This window comes from Eretmochelys imbricata, chromosome 8, assembly GCF_965152235.1.
Source record: "Eretmochelys imbricata isolate rEreImb1 chromosome 8, rEreImb1.hap1, whole genome shotgun sequence".
Lineage (NCBI taxonomy): Eukaryota > Metazoa > Chordata > Testudines > Cheloniidae > Eretmochelys > Eretmochelys imbricata.
The window spans coordinates 96911021-96924340 of record NC_135579.1 but is presented as its reverse complement, the minus strand read 5'-3'; the positions used below and the strand labels follow the sequence as shown (position 1 = coordinate 96924340).

General features: G+C 43.5%; 1 protein-coding gene across 1 annotated transcript in view; it reads left to right on the top strand.

The window, feature by feature from the left end:
- The window catches only part of LOC144268742 (nardilysin-like), a 94295-nt gene that overhangs the window by 51136 nt on the left and 29839 nt on the right, over nt 1-13320 (top strand). The window contains exons 15-20 of the mRNA XM_077823922.1: nt 2905-3009; nt 3279-3402; nt 4033-4119; nt 4810-4929; nt 11871-11922; nt 13097-13247. Coding sequence (XP_077680048.1) covers nt 2905-3009; nt 3279-3402; nt 4033-4119; nt 4810-4929; nt 11871-11922; nt 13097-13247 — 639 coding nt within the window. The remainder of the gene's footprint in view (nt 1-2904; nt 3010-3278; nt 3403-4032; nt 4120-4809; nt 4930-11870; nt 11923-13096; nt 13248-13320) is intronic.

The following is a 13320-nucleotide window of genomic DNA, read 5'->3' as shown; positions in this document are numbered from 1 at the left end:
GGTCAACAGAGCAAAGATACAATGGAACTTTGAGTGGTGGTTAAAGAAATTGGTGATAGACAAGATCTTCACCCTTTGGGGATTTCTGGACATAGATCTGATCATGATCAGACAGAATTCAAGGTGTCCCAAGTTTTGCTTGAGAGCAGGGAAAATCAATCTACCCATATTGGACTCTTTTCTCCTGAACTTGAGGAAGTGTCTGTTCTATGCTTTTCACCCTTCCCTCTCATCCATTTTGTGATTAAATAGATAAGACAGGATGGAGCAAGGATAATTCTGGTTGCCCACCACTGCCATGGCAACAGTGGCACTCGGACTTCTTCAGCTCTCCAGTGAGTATACAGACCTCTCCTGGTGTTACTGAACTTATTAACTCAACAGGAGAACAGAATTTATCATCTGGACCCTTAATCACTACACCTGACTGCATGGGCTATAGGACTTGAATGGTCCTTGGAAAATCTTGCCCTTTAGAAGTGCAGGAAATATTAACATTAGAAAACCAGCAACAATCACAGGAGGACTAGATTTGTGAAGTGAATAAGAGAGAAACATATTGATCAGCATTGGCGCACCAGTACATTATATTATTGAATATTTGGTTCATTCAAGTCTTCCAGGTCTTTCTATTTCCTCCTTTAAAGGATATGTAGCAACTATAGTCCACTGTGCATTAACAGATAATAAATCTATCTTGGCACAAAACAAAGTCAAGAAATTTATGAAGGGACATGCCAATATGCAACTGCCTATAAAAGACCCAAATACCATCTTGGGACCTCAATTTAGTGCTAATGCAACTCATGAACCTCAGCTGGAAATGCTTCTTGAAGAAGAGAAAGAACTATAAGAAGGGACAATAGACACCTCAAATGATCTCTTCCTCTCTACCCACGACATGCACAAGACCTGAAGCAGCATTGGACTTAGGGAGGGATCCTGACTGAAGGAGATTCATCCAGTTAGACTGCTGAAATGTGGTGAGAGAGACTTCGCTTTGAATTCACTTCAGTTGTTAAGTTAGGCATTAGATGCTTTTTATTTTTATTTTTCTTGTAATCTGTTCTGACTCTTATACCCTCGTTACTAGTATTCACTCAATCTATCCTTTTGTAGTTAATAAACTTGTTTTATCTAAACCAGTGTGTTTGGTTGAAGCATTTGGGAAACTCCATTTGGGATAACAGGATTTGTGCATATAATTTTCTATTAATAAAATGACAGACTTTATATGAGCTTGTATTGTCCAGGAGAGAGCTAGGCAGTTCAAGACTTACATTTCTGGAGAAAGTTTGGGGCTGGGAATTTGCTGCTGTTGCTCTGCAGTGTAATTCAAGTGTGGCTGGCTATCGCACTCCTACAATATAACTGGGAGTAACTTACATGCTGGAGGCTGTGTGTGAGCAGACCAGGAGTGGTACCTTTCACAGCAAAGCAGTGTAAAAGGCACCCCAGATTGGAGAACTGAAGGGGCACAGTTGTTCATCAGTCCAGATTGTACTCTGGATAATGTCACAGTCGATCAGACACTTAATTTGGTAGAGCAGTTCTACAGTTCCTGTTCAATCAGGACTCTGAGTCCCACCTTGTTTGTGAGGTACAGCTTGCCAAACTGTCCTGTGAGTGGGAGTATGTAGAGGATGGTCAAAGAAATGAAGATTGGTTACTTGTAGCTGGAATTCTTTGAGATGAATTCTGTATATTCACATTCCTTCCCCACCTTTGCTGGAGTTCTAATAGAATTCTGACTCTGAGGAGGTTAAAAGAATAAAATGAGATGGCAAAGGGTGCCCCTTTTATAGCCTTGTCCTCAAAATGTTCAGGAACACAGAAGGGGAAGAGTAGGAAGGGTGTATGAATTTTCCAATGGGCACTGCTGTGAGAAGGTTCCCCCTTCTGAGTTGCATCTCCCTGCCCATCCCATGAGTATGACCATTTAGAATCCATCTTGAAGAACTCTGGTTACATGTAAGTAACCTTCATTTCTTTTCTCAAGGATAACGGTGAGAGAAACTGAAGCTCAGAGAGGGTTCCCATGCAAGGGGACCTAATGCACTCAATTCCCTCTGATTTAAATGGAGGTGAATGTCCTCAGCAAATCACAGGATAGGCCATAAGTGAGGGAGCTGTTGTGGGGACACTGATTGCATGAAATGGTTGATTGTCTTGCTTATCTTTTAAATAGTGTGGGGATTCATGCAGCAACACTGTGTTTGACAGAACTCTTTCAACATGCCCACGTGCTTTTTACTACCATGGCTGCACCAGTGCATTCTGAGTCTCCTCAGTACTGTTTTTGAGAGCAATGCTTATAGGTAATTTCAGAAAGTAAGGCCAGTCTGAATTGTGGGATGGAGTTAGGCTAAATCATTGAATTAGCGCAGAAGTAATGATATTTTATGGATTCCCCTCTGCACTGGTAAGAAACTATTGTAGCCTTCACTGCATTAGTCACGTGTGAACTATAAAGCTTGCCCCAGCTGTGGCCACCCACTGGTACAACTAGCACCTTTAATAAAACAACCAAAAAACCCCCAAAGCCCACCAACAACACAGACAGCTGCTACCTGTGAATATGGGGCATATATGTGTTTCAACCAATGGTATAGACAAGGCCATAATTCTAGCTAGGATAATATGGTTATTCTCTTTGTTTTTGTAAAAGTAGCATCAAACCTTATTATTTTTCTTTACTTAATCACTAGTTAGTCAGAAGGGACCATGTCTTCATTGTTTCTTCTTAAGGAAGGCCCCTCTAATGATGCGTAATTGTTTATGAATTACATTTAGACTCAATAACCAAAACCAAAACTCTGCAATGCAGCACACAAGCTCTACTCAGCAAAAAATGTTAAGTTTTAGTTGTCCGTTGTGTGAAACACAATTTTACTCATTTTACAGGCTGATCCAATTGATTATGTTGAAAGTCTTTGTGAGAACATACATATCTTTTGTAAGGAGGACTTTTTGACAGGCGATCAGCTTCTGCTTGAATACAAGCCTGAAGTAAGTAGCACTATAGCTTTCAATGTGTATATTTGAGCTGGATAATTTATTTATTGAGGGTGTACAGGGAATTTAGGCATATTGAATCAGGTTTTCTAGATTAACTGGATCACTTTTATACTTTTTGGGTGCAGAAAACTAATTGCTTGGTTTAGGATTTTATTTGTAGTCCTTTGTCTTCTGAACTTTTGGAGTAATTTAAAAATACAGTTGGACAGGAGTAGCTAAAGTTGCATTTTAACTGAGTTGTTATTCCTTTATCTTTGTAGATCATTGCTGATGTCCTTAACCAGCTCTGCCCTCTGAGAGCAAACCTAGTTCTGTTGTCTGCTGCCAGTGAAAGAGAGTGTCATCTAAAGGAGAGATGGTTTGGAACACAGTACAGTGTGGAGGGTAAAATGAACTGTTAAAGCATATAGAGATCTTTTAAAGTGCTCATTGAGACCATTAAAAAGGTGACAGTGCAACGTGCAACCACACAGGAGTGAGAGTGGGAGGATGAAGTCTCAGCTGTGATCCTGACTTCATTATGAGTCAGTAATGGCTTGGTTGCTTTGTGCTTTGGCAACTCTCTTCTGTTTAGCATTAGCTGAGTCCAGCCCATCTGTCTTGAAGGGCAGAGTCTTTCTGATGAAGGAGAAAGAGGGATCATAGTGAGCTTTCCTCCCCATCCCAAATAAATAATGAATGGTGGTGAAAATACATGTATTGCAGGTCAAGACAAGATTACGATGTGGTAACTTGCAATGCTAATGCACGCTGTTCTGAGTTACTTTTAAACATGACTATTGTTTCTAATTCTGCTTGAAATGAGTTTTAAGAGGGGAGTTAAGAGGAAAGGGTGAAGGTGAGCCAAAATGGCATCAGGAAAAGAGCTCCAGTCATTCTGCAAATAGACACGCAGACAGAAACATCAGAAGGAAGGTATCTAGTTCTAGTGGTCACCAACTAGGTATTGATACAGTAGCTGCTGCCCTATTAAATCTATCTGCTGTTAATAGCCTAATTTCATGTCTTTCACAGATATTGACAAATATTGGAGTGATTTATGGGCCAGTGACTTTCAGTTAAACCAGGACTTGCACTTTCCTGAAGAAAACAAGTATATAGGTGAGTGAGACACTAGTATTTGGTTGGACTCTGTCATGTTTCTCTTCCCCATTCTGCTCATTTTCAGAATGGGAGGTTCTGAGAAATGATCTTTTTCTTTTAAATGAATGTGTGGTTTTAAACTGTTCCTTTTGGAATAGAGAGAAAACATGGAATCATTTGTTTGTCTGAGCTTTTATAAAAGCATGCTTTTAATAAGTTTAAATTTTAGGGCAAATTTAATCTGAAAATGTCTGTTTTAAGATATTCTTAGTGCATGGACCATGTAGCCCAACAGAGCAGCCATGATGCACTCATGAGTAGCTTGTTGCAGCTATAGACCTTAGAATCTCATCTACTGGGAGAGGCCATGTTGTTTGGTTATCCCGGTTCTTTTGGGAAAAGTAACACAGACTCTTGTAGCAACTGCATCTGTCATCAGAAGTAAAGAGAATGAAGAACTTATCTCTTGAATGAGACTCACTAGCCTATCTGTTATTCACTTCAGGGTTGGCACTGGATATGAGCCAAAGATCTGGTATGGGATCTAAATTCATGACGTTTAGTTCCAGAAGGCAGTGTGCTATTAAATACACTATGGTGACATAGACGAGAGGAGAGCAGTTTGTTTACAGTTTTGCAAGTTGCACACTTTTGCCAGTGGCTGTGGATTTGAAATATAGTAACCCACATATTCTGTTTCTATATTAGCCACTGACTTCGCTCTGAAGGCATCTGATTGCCCTGACACGGAGTACCCAGTCAAAATTCTGAGTACACAACACAGCTGTGTGTGGTACAAGAAGGACAATAAATTCAAAATCCCCAAAGGTAACCCCCGTTCGCTGATGTATTAAACAAAATGTGCAAAACAAAGCTTTTCCTATGCAATAGTACTGGCACCTAAATAGTACTGGCAATTTGTTTAGAGGTAGAACTTGTAGCTCCTCTTTTTTCCAAAATCCCAAGCAGCACAGAATGTCACTGTTGTTAAGTGCCAGTTGGCATTTTGGTTATAAACCCACTTTTGTAGGTGTTTAACTCCTTATGGTGAGCATGTGGAATGCTCTTTCCAAGCCGTGTCTGTTGGGGAGTATGCAGGTTCCTAAATGCATTGTCTTACTTCACATATCATAGTTATTATAAGGAAATGTGTACCTCTAACTGTCCCGTTTCCTCCTTCACCACTGCAGAGGACAGAAGGGATCTAGTTCTGCGCTCAGGCTGTCATCCTCCAGGGCCCAAGAAGCAGATATTCACACCTGTGTTAGCACCAGCCTCAGTAAAATGCTTGAATTCCAGGTCTTTTCAACTCAAATCTGGGCTGGGGAGCTGCCAGCACCTACTAAGACTCCTGTGCCTAAGCCAGCTATGGTGCCTCTGACTGCCTTTATGGCACCAACTAAATGGACACCTACTCCTGCCCTAAACCCTACTAAAGGGTCGGCGACATCTACTGTGGCACTGACCCATCCCATCAGGTCCAGGCACTGACTTCTTGGCCCTGGAGGATGTTTCTAAAGACCCACCTTCTGAACAGAAGGAAAAATGTATGCACTCCAGCACTGAGTATACTCAACGTAAGAGGAAGAAGAAGAAGAACTGTGACTCTTAACCACCTGGCACTCTGACACATGATTCTCAGTGTCAGCATCCTCAGAGCAGCACTCACAGCTTCTAGCACTGGAGGCCATGGCCCCAAGTAGGCTGGTGTGGTGTCTGAAGAAGTTTCACCCATACAAGTCCCACAAACCCCTTCTATTTCTCCAGGCCTTAGCCCTAGGCCCCTTCTCAGATTGTGGCTACTCCCTTGTACACCAAAGATATTCCCGGTTCTGCCCCTCAGGCCTGACTACAGAATCCCAGAGCCTCTTTAACGAGAAGCATAGTAAAAGTACTTGAGAAGATCATATCCAGCAGGGCCACAGCTAGATCCTTTGGCCTTCCCCAGCCCTACAGTTCTTCTGAGACGCATTCATCCTCTACTTCTGGGGGAATTCTGCGACACTGTGCGTATGCAGAATTCATGTCCCCCGCAGATTTCTTTGTTTCCCTGCAGAAAAATGACTTTCTGATAGGGAAGCAAAAAGAAGGTGCAAGGGTGCTTCTGGGACAGGCCAGGCCTTGTGCTTTGTCAGGGTCAAGTGCAGTCTCACCACAGAGTCTGTGTCCCTGGGTTGGGGAGGCTGCAGGGTGATCTCCCACCTTTGTGCAGCCAGTGACCTGTGCTCCCCACTGCCATGCTGGAGCCTCTGTATTTATTTATTGACAAATAAAACTTGCAGAATTTTTCATTTTTTGGCACAGAATGCCCTCAGGAGTAATCCTCCTGTCGGCTTTCCAATTGCAAAGCAGGATTAATCAACAACTTTTTAGACCTACTACTTTCAAAGGAGGTTCTAATCACACCCAACACAAGCCTACCAGAGGAGACCTCAACACTAGAAGAACAAAAACCTCCAGCATTCCTCAACACAATTCACCTCCTCTTCTTTCAAGCAGCAGCTCTGATGATATGCTCAGGAGCAAAGTGACCATCTCTAGTTTCTCATCCAATAGCTCTGCATCTGATAAGAGAAAACAATGTGTAAGCAGAATCTCTTAGCAGGAGGACTCAGAACCAGCATAAATGGTCCTCAAAAGCATCAGTGACTTCCCAGCTTTTCAGGAAGTGGGCATATCCAAAGGTGGACCTATTTGAATCTCAGGACAATACCTTATTGCCCGCTGTAATGAATGAAAGCATGCAGAGACAAAGTAATGGACACCTTCCTGATGGAGTAAAGCAAAAGACCTCATTCTCAGAGTGCAATGAAAAGTCAAGGACAGATCAAAAGTCAGTCTGGTAGCCCCAGCATGACCCAAACAACACTGGTGTGTAAACCTGTTATAGCTGTCCAGAGAATCACCTCTCTTTCTGTCACTGTCTCAAAATCTCCTATCTCAGAGAAGTGGACAAGTACTCTATATCCCAATCGAGAGACAGAGACTCTTTGGCAACATAGAGGATAATTTGCTGATCATCACAGACAAGTCATGTTCAGAGAGGGTGAAAACTACACTGCTTCACTCCAGGAAAAGCTCTACTTTTAAATGCTTTGACCATAGATGGAAAGGATTTTCCTCTTATTTATTGAGTCAACAATTGGTCCCATCACAAGCTAAGATATCTCTCATTCTACACTATGTGCTCCATCTAAAGTCTCATGGATTCTGCTTCTTCTTTGAGAGTCTACTTGTCATCTATATCAGCAAACCACCAGTGTGTTAAGGGAAGGCCTTTTCTTCTCACACACTATGGTTGCTAGATTCTTAAAGAGACTTGATGATGTATTCCCTCCTACAGGGGAACCTCACCCTTCCTGGGACTTTTTATTATATACTATTTGTGTTACCATAGTGCCTACGAGCCATTACAATGTCAGGATCCCATTGTGCTAGGTGCTGTACAAAGAACAAAAAGATAGTACCTGCCCAAAAACCTTACAATCGAAGTATAAGAGAAGAGACAACAGATGGGTATAGACAAATGGGTGAGTATAAGGCAATATCAAAGATTCAGGGAAGTCCTCAAGTTAACTGTAAGAGATTGTTGTCAACTGCTGGGACACATGTTATCTTGAGTCTTTGTAGTCCAACATGCCAGATTACACCTCTGAGATCTACATGGAGGGCTTTGAACAGTTTACAAACCAAACCAACACAGACTAGGCAGGTTACTGTCATTTCCCCGGTGTGTTCTACAAGCACTGAGCTGGTGAGAGGAACTGATCAAACCCTGCACAGATGTTCCATTCTTGCAGATTCCCCCTACTACAATAACATCAGATGCTTCACTTTAAGACCATGGAGCACATCTGGGAACTCAGGGTACAGGGAAAATGCATAAAGATGGGTGTCACCATATTCGAGGATATCCCCCTGGTGCCCAGCCCGTGATACCTCCAGGTCCTGCTCCTTGTCCCAGTACCAGCCTCAAAGTGCGAGGTGTGGATCGTCTGTCTTCTGTCGCGGATCCGCCAGTCACCGAGGTCCCCATGGAGGCGCATGTTCCGTTTGGACAAGTCCTCCTCTAGGTGCAACTACGATTATCACCAGGCATGGATTCACCACTCCAGTGAATCCTGGTCACCAAGGAGCAATCGCTCTGGATGTGGCTCTGGTACGGTGCAAGGCTCCACATGGGGCAGCCTCCCAGACTCTCGGTGCCGCCTGCATTGTCGGTACTGAAACCCCCCTGTGGTACCCTAGGAACCCATGGGGGTTCACCCAGCCCTCCCAGCCTGCCCGCTCGGTGTCGGGTGCCTCGGACAGGCCGTTGGTCTCAACGACCCAACTCCCTCTGGTGCTTGAGGCCCCAGGGGATAAGGCCATGCAAGTCCATGTGGACCAAGGGGAACAGCCTGCTGGACCACCTATGGATGCCATGGAACCAGCGGTACTGGCCTCCTCCTCTTCGTCACCAGATGAGGCCATCACGGAGCCCCCTCAGCCGGTTTCTCAGGATGATGCTAAGGCACACCAGGAGCTTTTGAAGAGGGTCTCATCCAACCTTGGCCTGCAGGTGGAGGAGTTGGAGAAGCAAGTGGACTCCCTGTTCGACATCCTCTCCTCCACAGCCCCTGCTAGGGTGGCCCTTCCCCTCCACGAAGGGGTATTGAAGATATCCAATGCCTTGTGGCAAACCCCCCTCCTCTCTGCCCCCCATTTCCAAATGGGCAGAGCGTAAGTACTTTGTCCCGACTAAGGGGCACGAATACCTTTACTCCCATCGTGCCCCAAATTCCCAGGTGGTCGAGGCAGTTAATCACGGGGAACATCATGGGCAATCTGGAGCTGCCTCCAAAAATAAAGACTCCAGGAGACTGGACTTGTTTGGACAGAAAGTTTATTCCTTATCTAGTTTATAGTTGAGGGTGACCAACCACCAGGCCCTCCTTGGCTGCTACAATTTTAATATTTGTCAAATCGCGGCCAAGTTCGAGAATGCCACCCCCCCCCCCCCCCCCGTAAGGTTCCCATAAAGAATTCCGGGCGATCCTCGATGAGGGCAGAGCCGCTGCCAGGGGCGGCCCTTCAAGTGGTGTCTGATGCGCAGACTCCACTGCCTGCACCATGTGTTCACCATCTCCATGTGCCTAGCGTCCTGGTTGCTCCTCTCTGGGTTGTCCTCTGAGGCTCAGCAGTCGATTTTGGACCTCTCCTTCGATGGCCAGGCCCTGTTTGCAGAGCAGGCGGACAACAAATGACATTGGCTGAAGGACTCCCGAACCTCCCTAAAAACCCTGGGGCTCCATGTTCCGGGCCCGGCACGTAAGCAGTTCAAAGCACAACTACCCCAGGGGCAAGGGAGCCAGCCCTGGCAGGACCCGCTGCACAAAAAGCCCAAGGGCTATAGACTGCATACGAGCCACCCGCCACCACCCTCTGCCTGGTCAGGCTCAACCCACTCCAAGCAAGGAGCTAAAAAGTCATTTTGAGGGTACAACCGAGGGCGAGCTATCAGTCTAGTTTCTGGATCCGATTTTCCCAGTTTTTTGCAACCACCTTTCCTTTTTCCTCCCAGTGTGGTCAGCGATAACGCCGTCCTCAGTACAGTGGTGTACGGCTACCCCCTCCAGTTTATTTCCACCCCCACCCCGTCCCTCTTCAGGGACCCTTCTCACGAGAGTCTTCTTGAGCAAGAGGGTCAGGGGCTCTTAGAGCTGGGGTGGTGGAGGAGGTCCTGCCTCCTTACCAGAACAAGGGTTTCTGTTCCCTGTATTTTCTGATCCTAAAGGCCAAGGATGATCTGTGTCCCATCCTGGACCTGTGAGACCTCAACAGATAACCTAAAGAAGCTAAAGTTTTGCATGCTCTCCCTGGCCTCCATTATCCCCTCCCTGGATCTGGGAGATTGGTATGCCGCCCTCGACCTGAAAGACGCATACTTTCACTTAGCGATCTTCCCAGGACTCAGATGCTTTCTCCGTTTTACAGTGGGTTTAGCCCACTACCAGTTTGCGGTTGTTCCGTTTGGCCTGGCTATAGCACCAAGGTTGTTTACCAAGTGCATGGCGGTAGTCGTGGCCTACCTCAGGCGTCGGGGTATCCAGATTTACCCATACCTCAACGGCTGGCAGGTCAAAGGCAGCTCCAAGGCTCAGGTCCAACACGATGTCGCTGTACTATAAGCCATGTGCCGCTACTTGGGACTATTGGTCAACCACAAAAAGACCACGTTAGTTCCAGTTCAAAGGATAGAATTCATCAGGGCCATGCTCAACTCGACCTGGGCGCGAGCATTCCTACCTTTAGGTTTCAGGCCCTGACGGACCTCACTGCAGAAGTGTCCGCGTTTCCCCTGACAATGGCCAGGGTGTGCCCGCGCCTGCTAGGCCACATGGCAGCTTGCACATATGTGGTCCGCCATGCCAGGCTCCGCATGCGGCCCCCGCAGCAATGGCTGGCGTCGACCTATTCCCAATCCAGGGACCACCTGGAAAAGATCGTCACCATCACTGCAGTTGTGGACCGATCGCGAGAAGGTCCTGGAAGGTGTCCCGTTCTACAGTCCTGCTCTATCCCTTTGGGTCTTATTTCACCAGATATAAAATGTAGATGACGCTTCTCTTCCTTACAGGATTGTTGTGAGGTTTAGCCCATTAATGTTTGTAAAGAGATTTGAGAATGCTGAATGGTAAGTGCTATAGAAGTGTAGATCGTTAAAAATAATGTACCTCTAATACAGTGACATTATAGCTGATGCTACTGTTTTTTTTTTATTAGTACAGGGAGAGACTGTAGTATCTCTGATACCACTGTTTAATAGTTGCTTGACAGGTGTTGATTCTTCTAATGGAGTAACTGAGGGCCGAATTTGGCACCAAAAGCATCTTACAGGTGACAGTACCTGAGAGGGAAAGAACCAAACTTGAGTTTGGAGGCCCAGTAGTTTTTAAAAAAGCAAACCAACTTCTCTTTTCCCCCTGCAAACTGAGGAAATGTGATCTGGAATCATAAATCATGAAAACTGTTTCCATTTTTGCTGTTCTGCTCAGAAACATGACTCATTTTAATTTTCAGTGAGAAGCTTTTTAAAATAGGGTATATATATAATATAGATATTTTTTGTTGTACAGCATCTTTAGGTTGTTTTAGAAAGAAAAGTGTAAACTTAATTTATGTAAGCAAACATGATGCAAACATACAAAGATATGGTATTTGCCCTGAGGAATTTTATCCTGTATAAGTATTATTTGTTGTCACCAAAAATGTGTGCTCCTTAAGTATCCTGTAATATAAAGCAATGTTTTGCAAGCTGAAGTACAACTTTATGCTTATCATTAAATCTTCAGTTAAAAAGATAATATTGAGTAAGTGTTGGAGGTGATAACTTAATACAGATAAAAATACCATCTCTGAATAACCATTTATATGTAGTTTATAGAAAATTAACTGGAGATAAGAAATGGTTTGGAGAAAAAAAATACATGTTTGAAGCTGCCATTGTTTCTACAGGTTTGAGAGGTAGTTGTGTTAGTCTGTATTAGCAAAAAGAACAAGGAGTACTTGTGTCATCTTAGAGACTAACAAATTTATTTGATCATAAGCTTTCATGGGCTAAAGCCCACTTCATCAGATGCATGTATTTTCCATTGCATGCATCTGATGAAGTGGGCTTTAGCCCACGAAAGCTCAAATAAATTTGTTAGTCTCTATGGTGCCACAAGTACTCCTAGTTCTTTTTATTGTTTCTACAGTTGCTCATGTCAACCTTGTTCAAATTTCAGCTTACGTATGTTTCCATCTGATCTCCCCACTGATACAGCAGTCTGCAAAGAGGTAAAGATTTATCTTTCTCTTATCTGTCTTACAGAACAAGACACAACTATAATTGTAGTATAGCATTAGCAGTTAAAATTTGTCTTCAGGTGAAACAAACAACAACCCATAGACCTTCCTTTGAATGAAACAAACCTCAAGATCATAGAAATCACAGAAATGTAGGGCTGGAAGGGACCTCAAGAAGTCATCTTGTCCATCCCCGGTGCTGAGGCAGGATTAAGTATACCTAGATCATACCTGACAGGTGTTTGTCTAATCTGTTCATAAAACCTCCAATGGTGGGGATTCCGCAACCTCTCTTGGTAATTTATTCCAGGACTTAACTATTCTTATGGTTACAGTGCTTTTCCTAATATCCAGCCTAAATCTTCCTTGCTGAAAACTAAGCCAATTACTACTTGTCCTACCCTCGGTGGATATGGAAAACGATTGGTCACCGTCATCTTTATAACAACCTTTTACATATTTGAAATCTGTTATCATGTCCCCTTCATCCTTTTCTTCTCTGAACGAAACATGCCCAATTCTTTCAACCTTTCCTTGTAGGTCATGTTTTCTAAACCTAATTTTTTTTTGTTCTCCTCTGGATTTTATGATTCTGTACATATTAATTCTCCATTATAGCACTTCCAATGCTAAATAAAATTGTGAGTCTCCCAAATGCCTTTACACAAATAGCATTAACACATAATTTTCTATATTACCCCAATATTCCACAAACAAATTTTACTGAAAGCTGTCATGTTGCCTAAAAAAGTCCATTATTTATACCAGGTAGGTTTTTACCCACATATCCTGCAGTAGTTGGCTTGATTGTTATACTGTTCTGAAATACTTTGTAATTTGAATATGTTTTTCTTTTGACCCAAAAAGATTTTAAATTTAATCTCAAAAAACTACTAAGTAGCTTTGTGTGCTTACTGAATAAAGAGAAATGCAGAACCCTGTGTTTCAGGTTTTTGCTTTGCCCAGAGAAAAATCTCTGTAGAAAAATAAATGTTTTTGTACTATTTTAAATTCTAAGTTTTAAATGTTTTTAGCTGCCCAGTGAAATAGTTTATTTCTATTGGACACTTTTTTTATCTGTGTACTCTCGAACCTATTGACTTTAAGGCTGTTTCTTTTCACTCTCCCTTGTTGTTTCCCACCCTCACTTTCCTCATTCATACAGTATGGTACTTTTTGAGACTTTTGTAAATATACTTTCTCACAACCTTGCTGAACCGGCATACGAAGCCAATGTTGCTCAGTTGGAATATAAACTGGTGTCTGGAGAGCATGGTTTGGTCATTCGAGTGAAAGGATTCAATCATAAACTACCTGTAAGTACTATTGCTATGTCCTCCTTACCTTACAGACCAACTAACCTTTTGCTGAATGTCACTTTCTAAACAA